Here is a 13,044-nt window from a genome sequence, read left to right on the forward strand (position 1 = left end):
AATTAATGATAGAGGTGAGCAGAGAGAAATGTTAAAAATTATACTTTATTTTTTTTGTCATGTTACAAAGTGTTTGGCCTTTCTTTAAAAAAAACATCAGTCATCATCCTCAGCGTTCTCATTATTTACATCACATTCTCAAAATCAGTAGAAAAGATGACACTAATCCTGCATTTCTTTTTTTTGTCCCTTGTAGAAAAAGTAACAAAGACAATCATTTCATTCAAAAAACTGTACAAAGATCAGCAGTGTCAAAGGTCAAAACTCCTGTTACACATCATCATCATTATCATCATCTTTCTGACCAAAATATCTTGGAAGAAGCACCATAATTCTTCATCATCTTCACATGCATGCAAAATCTATAACAAGAAGTCCACAAAGACAAAGCAGGCAAAAACAGAAAAAGTCTGGAAGGAAGAGCAACATCGCAGAAGAAGGAACCTTCTGTTAGATAGTTTGGACTGTCCATTTAAATGTTTTATCTTTTATCATATGAGCTGTTTATTCATAAAAGGATGCATCATAATAAGAATATGTACATTAATAAACACCGGTGAAGTCAGCTGGGAAACACTATCATGAAAAACAGCCGTGTGGTGATTATTATTGCTTTTTTTTCCTGCTGTCATCTCCATTGTGTAGATCGTTTTGGCTTCAGTCATGCCAGCTGGTTGATGATAACAAAACAACATGCGTGTTACGTTAGCAAAGTAGTTCAAATAGCTAGCATATAGTGCTGGATGTGCTTTGTAAGCATCACACAGCTAAAACAGCGAGATTATAGCATGCCATTAGTGAATGACATTTGCATTGCTAACATGCAAACAGATGGAACTGTTTTAGTTGTATTACACATTTAAAACCCATAAAAACATCTTTGTAGCTAGCATAGTCTCATCCAAGCTAACACTTGTCATGTTAGCTGGCTAACAAATATGTGCTCGTGTTGTCACGCAATCCGTGCTGGAAACGTGATTGGTTCTGCGCATGCGCAAAATATCTGTCATAGCTTCACGTCACGTGCTGTGGTAGTTTTTTTTTAAACGTATGAACATAAATGGTCAATAACCATACTTTACATATGTAATAGATTGGGGGTTATTTTTAAGTGACTCTAATTAAAGACTTTGTCTTAATAATGTTTATATTCAAATAGTCTAATATTGCAATTATGAATTAATCGAGATGATTTAGCTAGGTTTACCATAGCTAGAAATACCATCCATCTGTACATAGATTATGTACAGATAGATTATGTTATAAAAAAAAAAATTTTGAGGGGGGTGACATATATTACTGTCATAACACAAAAAAATATAAACAGACGGTATAGATTACACATGTCTAACGTGACTGCAGAAAAAAATAGGCCTAGCGGATGGAGATGCCTTCTGCACATGCGTAGAAGCGTTTGCGTTTCAGGTACGTATTGCGTAATGACAATGGCCTCTACATTCTGTCACCAGGCGAATGTTAGCTCTGTTTGTCGTGACGTTAGCTCTCTTATAACAACGCAGCCTCTGAGTTGTGTTGTCACTCTTGTTTTCCCTGCTGTTTAAACATCAAGCTGCTGTCAGCTCACACAGCGCCACCTAGCTGCAAGAGTGAAGGCACAGCTGGGATAAATAACTTTAAATAGGGCTTACAGTATGTACACTCAATAAGTTAGTAACACACACATATACACACACACAGCTGACTGGAGGTGGCCCGACATGTGTCAATCATACATAAAACAAATCTCAATGCAAACAGAACCAAATGCACTAAATAGCACTAAAATGTTTCCATGGTAACTTCTCCAATCCTGGACCAGGAGACATTTTGAGTGAAAAGGTCAGGAAATTGGATCAGACAGAAAAGATGGTTCCAATCCCTGACAGTGTTATCAATCAAGTCGTGCTGGTTTGAAGATAATTGAAGGATTGATGACAGCATGTCTGATGTCATCAACATGTGACCACTTGTGCTTTGTGATGAGGACTGTAGTGCAATTTAGATTGTCATAGTGGACCTTTGCCTTCATCCACACACACACACACACATACACACACGCACAGTGCTGTGTTTCCAGTGTCTCTCAGAGCCCCTGATGGAAGTGTTCCCCTTGAGTTTCCATATGATGAAGGTCGCAGGTCATCAGAGGTCCGTGACCTTGTTCTCTACCAGGGCGGCAACCTGCTGCAGTCGATAGGCTAACTGCATCTTCTGACCGGAATTATCCTCCTCCAGTGACATGATGACCTGTGAGACAGACACAATAAGTCAGTGTGTGTGCAGATGTGTGCGTATGTACATGCGTGTGTGTTACCTGGTCATAGTATTTATTGATGTACTTGTAGAGTTCATGAAGTGCAACAAGACTGTTCATCTCGGAAGCAAAGCTCTGTGCAGACAGACAAAATAGTCTACATCAGTTTTAAAAGTGAGAGGAGCACCTGATTTCATGTGCGTCAGCAGGGTTACCCAGCATGCCGTGCGAGAAGCCAGATGCAGCGGAGAGTTGGTGCATCAAGGCGACTCTAGAACTATTCCTTTATCACGTGTGCATCATATCTGATCTGGACGCCCTTTTATAACTTTATTCTAAACTGTGCAATTCCAACATCATATATACCGTATTTTCTGGACTAGAAGTCGCACAAGGCCAAAAATGCATAATTAGGTAGAAAAAAAACATACATAAGTCGCTCTGGAGTTTTAGTCGCACAAGGCCAAAAATGCATAATTAGGTAGAAAAAAAAACATACATAAGTCGCTTAGGAGTATAAGTCGCACAAGGCCAAAAATGCATAATTAGGTAGAAAAAAAACATACATAAGTCGCTCTGGAGTATAAGTCGCACAAGGCCAAAAATGCATAATTAGGTAGAAAAAAACATACATAAGTCGCTTAGGAGTATAAGTCGCACAAGGCCAAAAATGCATAATTAGGTAAAAAAAAACATACATAAGTCGCTCCAGAGGATAAGTCGCACAAGGCCAAAAATGCATAATTAGGTAGAAAAAAAACATACATAAGTCGCTCCAGAGGATAAGTTGCACAAGGCCAAAAAAATCCTAATTAGGTAGAAAAAAAACATACATAAGTCACACTGGAGTATAATTCGCATTTTTTGTTTTACAAACTACTACTACCAAAACAGACATTACGTCATCTTGGAAGCCAAGTTCTAACAATAATGAAAGAATAGAGAACAGGCTGAATAGGTGTAAGATATGCTAACACAATTCAGCTATACAAAAAATAAACATAAACAGAAAAGGTGTCAAGTGTTTATGTAACATAAACACTTTTGTCATTTATGTCGCAGGAACAGACAACCTATAAAAAAAAGTGCGACTTATAGTCAGGAAAATACGGTATATAGTATGTATCTCCAACTCACAAACATGTCCCTAGTTCTCCTCAAAACAACACGTTCAGGTACACCCAGCCAGTCAAAGTCAGAATATTCTAGTTCCAGAACGTTATGTCACATTCGTCACAAAATAGTTCTAATACAACATTGTCATAGTTGAGTTGCACTAACCCCAGAAAGTTCAGTCAGAGTGGAGTTCATCTCCTGGTAGCATCCAGATGCAGCACTGTGGATGTCACTGTAGTACCTGCACACACACACACACACACACACACACACACACACACACACACACACACACACACACACACACAACACGTCTTGTGTGATAAGGATGCATGTTTCCAGGGTAACTGCATGATATGAGATAGTGTGTCTCCATAGTAACTGTGCTGCAGTGGACATCTCGCAAATGCTTAACTTTACAACAGGGGACACGTTTCCATGGTAACTCACCTCTCCACCAACTGTTTGTAGCGAGGGATTTCTCTGGCATAGAGCAGCTTGTTGACTGGAGAGTCCTGATAGGACAGAAAGCAGTCGCATGGGTCACATGACTCTCTCTGTCACACACACACACACACATGTAAGATGTAAATGTAGAGGCGAGAGACACACCCGTCCCACTTTGTGCTCTGATGTGGTGCACGAGTCAATGAATGTCTGAGCGATGACGGACAGGACAGCGTCAATGCTGTCCGTGACCTGGACGTCCAAAACGAACTGAGGGTTCTTCAGGATGTTGACCCAGAACCTGAGAGGCAAACTGGCACAGGAGGACACACAGACATGTTAGAGACACGTACACATGTATATTAGGAAGTTTTTTTGGCATTTGGGGACTCAAAAGTGAAAGCACATGCAAATTAGATGCGAGCCACTTATAGCGATATACTGAAAGGTTGGCAACAGTGGACCTGGTCACTGTCTCACCTGTTTGTCTTCCAGATGTGAACAGTCTCTGGATCATCGATACCGTGTTTCTCCGCCATGTCGTCCAGGAAGTCAAAGAAAAACCTGACTGCGATGGGAGGAGGACGCTTGGTGCTCAGGATGGCCACAAAGACGTCGTCCACAAACTTCTGGAGTGTTCCCTTCAGGTAGACGGATGGACACGTTGGTCATCAATACAGGATATATTTGATAGTGATGAGTGATGCCTTCAAGCACAGTCTGGTCAATTAAGTCTTCTTGAAATGTCGATGTCCAGTCTGCCCACCAGACGATAGAGCCATTTCATAACATTTATATCTTCTGCCGTAGGTTATATTTTCAATAAAAATTACTTGGACTGGACCTGGCCTTCGTCATGTTTGACCAATCAATCAATCAATCAATCAAATCCAAAATGTCGACTTAGGCAAAAAATAAAATGGCTTATGTCAATCTCTTGACATTAAAGCATTTCAATTAACCCTGAAGGGCTGCACAGTGTTAGAGTGGTTAATGCACAGGCCACACAGCTAAGAGACCCGGGTTCGATTCCCGTGTTTCATCCCACATTCCAAAAACATGCTAGGTTAATTGGCTAATTGTCCATAGGTATGAATGTGAGTGTGAATGGTTGTTTGTCTATATGAGCCCTGTGATTGGCTGGCCACCAGTCCACGGTGTACCCCACAAGGATGTACCCCACCACTCGTCCAAAGACAGCTGGGATAGGCTCCAGCATGAGGATAAGCGGTACAGAAGACCCAACCCAACAATGTTATGTTAGCATGTTATGTTACCTTCATGGACAGCAGTCTGGTCAGGTAAATCTCAGGTATAGCCTTTGCTCTCTCTCTCTCCCTCATACTGCTCTTCCTGTGTTTGGGAATTTCGGGATCTTCACTGCTTTTCACCAGATGCCACAGTCGAAGCCCCTCTTCTTCTTCACTCTCCAGCATCGGCGTTTCTACGGCGACAAGAAGCTGTTTTTTTATGCTTCTACTTCTCACAGGTTCTAAAAAGGTAGGCAAGGCTCGTACTTTCTCCAGTCTGAAACACCTGGTTTACACGAGTGCCACTGGAACTCTGAGACCGTGGAACCAGAGCAACCGTAGCTCCATCTGGAACCTGAAGATGCAGGAGACAAGGTCAGGAGAACCGGGGCCAGCATTCAGAGGTCCACCATGATGGAGGTTCTACCTTGTAGTGCTGCAGCGTGTTCAGTCTTTTCCAGCGACCTTGAACCACGGCTGTGACATCATCATCCGACAACGTCAGGTGACCCGCCTGACCAGAACGCCACTCTGCCGATCAAGCCACAGTCAGAAGTCCGGCTGTCAATCACAGCTATGACACTCAGGTGAGAAGGCCCGCTTACCTAAATCCAAGCTGTCAGCTGCTGGTCTTTGAGAGAAAGCAGCTCCTCTGTAGACCTGGTCCAGGATCTTGTCCTTCACCTGTACACATCACGCAGTTAGACATGTGAGGACAAGACAGGTGAGGACGAGACAGACAGGTACCTGTGTGATGGTGTCCGTGTCGAGCACTTTGACGGGACAAGGTTGAACTTCAGCACCATTCTTCACCAGCACTGTTAGAGTCTGAACACACACACACACACATGTACACTTAATAACACACACCGTGCACTCTCATCCTGTATGTTGTGTGTCGCCACGGTTACCACAGCACAGTAGTCGATGTCCTCACGAAGAAGGTGGCTGTCATTGAGTGTCCTCTTAGCTTTTCCTGTCACTGCGTCCACTGGACCTTTGTCCACCTGGTACTTGATGGCCCGGTAGAGCATGTAGAGGGGCTCCCCTGCCACCTCCTACACAATAGAACAGACACACAAAGTGGTTAAAAATAAAAAAAAATAATAACAAAATAAATATTAATATTTGTCAATTAAACTGTATTATAAATCTTTTTTTTTTGCTAGTACTAGCGAGCAAAAAATCAGAAACATTTAATATATTTTAATGCTCTGCTCAACGAATTAATTCATTTGACTGCCAAGATGGAGGATTATATACCCAAACTCAGTTAAGGCTGCATGTACTTCATACACAAATACAAGGTAACAAGGCAAATGTATTGTCACTGTGGTTAGGACAGACAAGATATCAGATAATAAGAAATAGACGTTCACCTTGAGGAAGGAGTAGAGACATATGGACATCCAGTTGGTCAACATCTTCTCAACAACCGTCTCTGTCCTGAAATAATAGTAATAATAGTGGGGGACAGAGGTCAGGACAAACAAGCTGAAACTGGTCAGGTCACATGGTTTCCCTTAGGATTCTTTTTTTTTGAAGCGGTGGTGGTGGGCTGCAAGGGTGGGTTTCTTTGCAAAGCAGATCTCCATTCAGTGTGCTCATTTGTCCTTCAATACAGGTGTATCATGTTTGAATATACATATCAGCTGGTCAGCTACCTGCACGGTGGTCAAGTGGTTAGCGCGCAGACCTCACAGCTAGGAGACCACGGTTCAATTCCAACCTTCAGCCATCTCTGTATGGAGTTTGCATGTTCTCATTTTTGCACGTGTGGGTTTTTTCCGGGTACTCCGGTTTCTTCCCACATTCCAAAAACATGCTAGGTTAATTGGCGACTCCAAATTGTCCATAGGTATGAATGTGAGTGTGAATGGTTGTTTGTCTATATGTGCCCTGGGATTGGCTGGCCACCAGTCCAGGGTGTACCCCACCTCTCGACTCCAGCACCCCCGCTACCCTCGTGAGGATAATCGGTAGAAACTGAATGAATGTTACAGGTGTTGCCACACACACACACAGAAAGCTTTCTAGATTTTCCAGAATCTGCACCTATCCCACAGCCCGCTGTTGTTGAGTGGGTGTGTACTTGTTGGCACTCCACTCGTGCGGTGCGCCAACAATTTTACTCTCGTTCCCGTCTTCCAGACATGCGATTTAACATGGAATAGTCCATTGCATGAGAAGGGAGGGGGAAATTGTTGACAAATTGTCCATAGGTATGAATGTGAATGGTTGTTTGTCTATATGTGCCTTGTGAGTGTACCCTGCCTCTCGCCCAAAGACAGCTGGGATAGGCTCCAGCACCCCCCGCGACCCTCGTGAGGATAAGCGGTAGAAAATGAATGACGGAATGGTCAGCGACCTGTTGATAGCGTCACTGTTTAAAGCTGTACACACGTACACAATCTATGCGTATTATCGATGATAACAAGAGAGTAACATTGTTAAGTGACTCTTCAAAAGGTAGGTTTTGATGATGATGTCTCGTAGCTTGCCCCGACAAAAACGTGCTACTAGATGCCGCCAGTCAGGCGTGTAAACAAAAATACCAGAAAGTGGAATAAGATTCAAACGTGAGTGATTTTCCTGCGTCAAAAAGGACTTGTTTGGTTTGGGACAATATAATATAATGTTCCAAATCACATATCTTTGGTTCTGCGTACCTTCTTAGCATGAGTTTGGGGTTCTTGACAACGTACTGCTGAACCAGATCCTGCAGTAAACTTTTCATGACTTCGGTGAAGTACTCCAGCTTGTCGTGTAGCGCCATGGTCAGCAGACTGGCTACGTAACCGCGGTCGCGCTGTGAGAAGCCCTGCTGAGCCTCCAGCGTGTGGATAAACTGAGAAAAAGACAGGAAGTGGAAGTTAGCAAGTTAGTCGTCAGATGCTGCCTTTTACCCCGCCCACGGCCACACCCACCCTGGTTAGGAAGAGCCTGTTGTTGAGCAGGTTGTTCAGCTGCTGGAGACCCTGTTCCACCGTGTGTCTCCTGAACTCCGGTAGGTCCAGGTGTCGGCTGAGAGGGGCTGCCTGGTGGCCTGGGAAGAACACTCTCTCTGCGTATGTGCGATAGTCCAGAAGGGGAAGACCTGGTCCTCCTACGTCGCTGCTCAGGTCCATCATCTCCGTCATTAGATCTACATGGGAAAGAACAAAAATAGCCCAAATTTTCACACAACGAAAGTTTGTCCTTACCAGTGAACTCTTTGCGACACTGATCGCCCACGTTGATCTCCAACGTTTCCAACTGCACCAGAACCTTCTTGTAGTCTCTGAGGGCTTGCTTGCTCTTCCTCCTACATCACAAACATCATCAGATGACATCTTTTCCGACACTTCCTGCATGTTATTGTGTGTCTGCTCACCTGTACATGAGTATGACGACGAGTACGGAAAGGAGTATGACAGCCGCTCCCGCCCCCAAACCGATCTGAGCACCCAATGGAATGGGAAGCAGCAGAAGGTCGCTGTCGTACTGAACCATTCCCAAGTCTACCTGCAAGTATCCCATCAGTACCTGGGACAGACAAAGATATATTAATATTTAATCATGAGCTTATTATCACGTACTATTTAATCAAAAGACCATTTTGTTTCCAGAAAATGTTCAGTTTATTACATGTATTATATCTAAACAGTGTAAAAACAATAATTGCAAAAATATTTCAACAATAATATTTTATCAACAGTCTTATCTTATCAATGTCTGACAATTAAAGTTCCATTCATCAAGTTTTTGGGGTTTTTTGGTGACTGGAGAAGCACTAGACCAGGGGTGGGCAAACTACGGCCCAGGGGGCCACATCCGGCCCGCCAAGTGTTTGAATACGGCCCGCCTGTTCTTTCCAAAGTATTTCATTTAAACTCAACATACAACCTGGCATCACGGCTTGAGCCAACCTTTTGATGGTGGAAGTGGCTGTTTTATCAATTTCGTTATTTGATGTGGTCTGTTGTTTACAAAATTCATTCATTCATTTTCTACCGCTTATCCTCACTGGGCTCCAAAAATTGTTTGTCTATATGTGCCCTGTGAGTGGCTAGCGACCAGTCCAGGGTGTACCCCACCTCTCACCCGAAGACAGCTCTTCGGCACATATACACAAACAACCATTCACACTCACATTCATACCTATGGACAATTTGGAGTGGCCAATTAACCTAGCATGTTTTTGGAATGTGGGAGGAAACCGGAGGACCCTCCACACAGAGATGGCCGAGGGTGGAATTGAACCCTGGTCACCTCGCTGTGAGGTCTGCGCGCTAACCTAATAATAATAATAAATGTAATTTATAATGCACTTTACATCAAATAAATGATCTCAAAGTGCACATATAGCAGATTGTATGACACTTTTACTTGTAAAAATGGACTATTACTTGTAAAATACTATAGAGTCTGCCCCCCCCCGGTCACCCCTGCACTAGACACTAAGCACTCGTGTGCTGTTCTCTGATTGGTTGTTTCACGGGCACGATACCAGAGCAGCGCGCTCTGAGTGGACAGCTACGGGGGCTGATACTGGACATGGTTAAACTCTATATTTTATCAGTATCACTGCCCTGGGCATTGACACAGTATCATTTCGGCCTTTTTCCCGTATCATTCATGGGCGGTTTCTAGGGTACAGGGCCAATTAATACTGTAGTATGTGATAAGAGGTTTTAACGCTGCTACGTTCGTTAAGACTCACCTGGAGACGAGGCAACCTGCTGCTGTCGTCCACGCTCATTGGCTGCACCTCAGGAGGCTCGCAGTACAGGTGTGTGCTGTCCAATGTCTTCACCTCACATTCCTGGTCTCCCAGCAGAACTGTCACTTCTTGTCTGGACATTGCACGTGTCAGGTCTTCTCCCTGGTGGACATTACCAGCGACAACATGGAGGTACATTTTAGGCCAGGTAATTTCGAGACTTTTAAGGTAATTTTATGAGATGTCACTTAACCTCCACAGCGAGCACGCCGCCGGCTTTGAAGTAATATGGAGCATCTGGAGCTTCCCGATTGAGAGGGAAGAGCCGAGGATTTGGATGGTAGGTGAAGCTCTTGCCCTGAGAGGAAGACAGACTTGATTCTCTGTAACAGCTGATGGGATAGAACCAGTACCTTGATGCTCTCGTAATGGATTCGCACGTTGTCCATTTGGAACCAGACGCCCTTCACTTTCACATCTGCGGGGACGGAAGGAGTCGGGCAGGTCATCTGAGAGGAAGACAGTACAGAGCAGCGCTCGGAGACCTGAGAGACAGACAAGAGAGTGAGACAGATGTGTAAGCTCTTATCTGATTGGCCGGTTCGTCTTGCTCACCGTGTCCATGGTGTTCACGACTGCCTGCTGTCTGGCGTTGAAAAGAGCCAGTCGTTTTCTACGTTTCACTCTCTGGACGTCCACAGGCTCCACCCACACGGACATGATTGGCTCCTGCACCACATCAAGATTTCTGCCACTCACCAAAATGACCCGCCCCCCTCTGAGAACAGAAATCCGGCACCAATCAGGTCACATGTCACAGATGAATCCATGGCTGATGTGAGGATCCCCTTACGCATAGAAGCTCTCCGTCGGCATGGCGTCCATGATGACAGGGTCATCCACGTATCGGAATGTCACATTGGGAATGGAACGCTCTGCCTTACTGAACAAAACCCGAATTGGAACCTTGCCGGTTTGATTTCTGGCAAGAGTCAGACAAACCAGCTGGCTGTCGCTGACCTCCTCCACACTGATGACACACAAGACCACACAAAATCATGTCAGACATCTAAAGTGCAGTTTTTATAGAGAATAAAGTAATATAATTGGTAATTAAAGTAGTACGATATAGTAAACCAACTCAAAAGTAGGGGTAGAACACAACCAGGGATAGGACTATTTAGTAGGACCAGGAAGTGAGAGTACCACACACATGTAGCAGTGTTGTGTTCCGAGGAATGCGTTCAGGTGGGACGTCTGGCCCGTCAACAGCTGCCGTCCTTTGATCGTCAACCTGGTCCCTCCAGAAAGCGGACCTTTATCAGGAAGTAGACCCAGGATACGTGGGTCCTGAAGACAACAACGTTGTCAAGACTTTCTTTCGAGAAGGACACAAAAACCAAACTTCTCACCTGATAGTTGAAGTTCATGGCGGATTTTCCTGGTGGACCTTTTCCCGTGGTAACGAGGACAGGCCCTGCTCTCTGCTTCTGGCTGGCCTGCAGCATACACACGACCCTGCAGGGACACGCACACAATCAGAAAAAACTGTTGCAAACACACATCTAATAACTGTGTGTGTTTGTGTGTGTGTACCTGGTGGATATTTTGTACTCTTCAGGTTGGAGAGGGCAGTCCACACCTGCCACTGTAACACCGCCCACAACATCATGGTAGCTCATTCCCAGGTTGGAGCCACTAATTGTCACCAACATTCCGCCCTCCAGAGGACCAGACAGTGGGTGCACCTATGGATGGACACTTTGACTGTTTCCATAGCAACTAGAGTGATGAGTGTAATAGGTAGATCGGTCACCTGCGTGATCTGCGGTGGTGGGCATGTTTCTGAGGGGATGCCGTTGCAGGTTTGGTTGTAGACACAGCTGGGGGCGGTGCTTCCTGTGCACCACACACAGCCGTACTCCTTAGGGACCACCCAGCACTGGGAACAATCCGATTGGCCGACTGAGCAGTTGTACAGTTGCACTGGAGAGCACAAGTAACACATTAGCACGTGCGCACACATACACACAAACACACAAACACACAAACACACAAACACACACACAGGTGATGCACTTACACTGAAGACCAGGTAAAGCGTCGATGCGTCTGGTTCCTGTCCTCAGGAAGATGGCCGCTGAATAAACCAGTTGACTGGCAGCATAGTCAAACTATAGCAAGTATTGACAACGTGTCAGTGTGTTTGTGTACATCACACCGCCTGCTTAATCTCTGTCATTTATATGGCAATGGTAATATTTCATTTGAACATGCATCAGGTTACAATTGAATGCATCATATAATCAGTTCACAGTTCCATTTGTCCAAAAGGAGTAGGAAGAAGCAAAGCTTATTGAATCCTACCCAAAACCAAAAAATTTGTATTTTATTTTATTTTATAAAAATAAATAAATATTTTTAAGAAATAAAATATTTAATATTTAAAATATTTAAATATTTTTTTTAAATAAAATAGTTACTTTACTTTACATTACATTGCATTACATTAGTTACTTGTTACTTAATTGTTACTTTTGTTCACTTCTGCCTTTCTGATTTTATTTTATTTTATTTTAACGTTTAAAACATTTAAACTTTACTTTTTTACTTTACTTTACTTTACTTTTGTTCACTTCTGCCTTTCTGATTTCATTTTATTTTATTTTAACGTTAAAAACATTTAAACTTTACTTTTTTTACTTTACTCTACTTTACTTTACTTTTGTTCACTTCCGCCTTTTTTATTTTATTTTATTTTAACGTTAAAAACATTTAAAGTTTACTTTACTTAACTTTACTTTACTATCATAAAAATGATAGTTGCAATGACAAGAATACTGAATATTGACCACACCTTACAAAGTCAAATGCCAAAATGAGCATTTTTGCTTATTTTTTCAGTCACATCGAACCTCCGGTGCCCAAAGAATTTTTACTCTTTTCCCCCTGCTGGCATAGAATAAACTGATTGCACTAGAACGTGCATATTTTTCATATCCTCAATACACGAGGGCCACCTCTAAATATCTTCAGATTTCTGAAAAGTTTTTCACAGTGAGTTTCCCTAGCTGATGTAAAAATATATATTTGATGTATGTGTGTGTTACCCGATGGGGGCTGCAGGTGAAGGTGTGTGTGTTGTCCTGTGTTTTCTGGACATCTGCTGTTAGGTTGACTTGGACACCCTCGATGTCCACCACACACACATACTGAGCCTCGTCCTGCAAACACACAGACACATCCGTAATGTTGTTTCTCCGTTGTCAGGCATT

General features: G+C 43.4%; 1 protein-coding gene across 6 annotated transcripts in view; it reads right to left on the minus strand.

Moving 5' to 3' along the window:
* Positions 1 to 52: 52 nt before the first annotated feature.
* plxnb3 (plexin B3) overlaps positions 53 to 13,044 on the minus strand; it is a 38,143-nt gene continuing 25,151 nt past the window's right edge. For all 6 annotated transcript variants that reach the window (XM_058083489.1, XM_058083490.1, XM_058083491.1 and 3 more), the window contains 28 exons: positions 12,880 to 12,993; positions 11,853 to 11,943; positions 11,586 to 11,755; positions 11,366 to 11,517; positions 11,182 to 11,287; positions 10,983 to 11,119; positions 10,623 to 10,799; positions 10,385 to 10,547; positions 10,183 to 10,314; positions 10,023 to 10,127; positions 9,770 to 9,931; positions 8,441 to 8,592; positions 8,271 to 8,371; positions 7,995 to 8,212; positions 7,737 to 7,915; positions 6,447 to 6,513; positions 5,979 to 6,125; positions 5,815 to 5,895; positions 5,673 to 5,751; positions 5,495 to 5,598; positions 5,335 to 5,422; positions 5,095 to 5,261; positions 4,298 to 4,458; positions 3,983 to 4,130; positions 3,821 to 3,885; positions 3,536 to 3,611; positions 2,315 to 2,389; positions 53 to 2,247 (listed from right to left, as the gene is read on the minus strand). In XM_058083489.1, coding sequence (XP_057939472.1) covers positions 2,143 to 2,247; positions 2,315 to 2,389; positions 3,536 to 3,611; positions 3,821 to 3,885; positions 3,983 to 4,130; positions 4,298 to 4,458; positions 5,095 to 5,261; positions 5,335 to 5,422; positions 5,495 to 5,598; positions 5,673 to 5,751; positions 5,815 to 5,895; positions 5,979 to 6,125; positions 6,447 to 6,513; positions 7,737 to 7,915; positions 7,995 to 8,212; positions 8,271 to 8,371; positions 8,441 to 8,592; positions 9,770 to 9,931; positions 10,023 to 10,127; positions 10,183 to 10,314; positions 10,385 to 10,547; positions 10,623 to 10,799; positions 10,983 to 11,119; positions 11,182 to 11,287; positions 11,366 to 11,517; positions 11,586 to 11,755; positions 11,853 to 11,943; positions 12,880 to 12,993 — 3,522 coding nt within the window. In that variant the 3' untranslated portion in view covers positions 53 to 2,142. The remainder of the gene's footprint in view (positions 2,248 to 2,314; positions 2,390 to 3,535; positions 3,612 to 3,820; positions 3,886 to 3,982; positions 4,131 to 4,297; positions 4,459 to 5,094; positions 5,262 to 5,334; positions 5,423 to 5,494; positions 5,599 to 5,672; positions 5,752 to 5,814; positions 5,896 to 5,978; positions 6,126 to 6,446; positions 6,514 to 7,736; positions 7,916 to 7,994; positions 8,213 to 8,270; positions 8,372 to 8,440; positions 8,593 to 9,769; positions 9,932 to 10,022; positions 10,128 to 10,182; positions 10,315 to 10,384; positions 10,548 to 10,622; positions 10,800 to 10,982; positions 11,120 to 11,181; positions 11,288 to 11,365; positions 11,518 to 11,585; positions 11,756 to 11,852; positions 11,944 to 12,879; positions 12,994 to 13,044) is intronic.

Source organism: Doryrhamphus excisus, chromosome 10 (genome assembly GCF_030265055.1).
Source record: "Doryrhamphus excisus isolate RoL2022-K1 chromosome 10, RoL_Dexc_1.0, whole genome shotgun sequence".
Lineage (NCBI taxonomy): Eukaryota > Metazoa > Chordata > Actinopteri > Syngnathiformes > Syngnathidae > Doryrhamphus > Doryrhamphus excisus.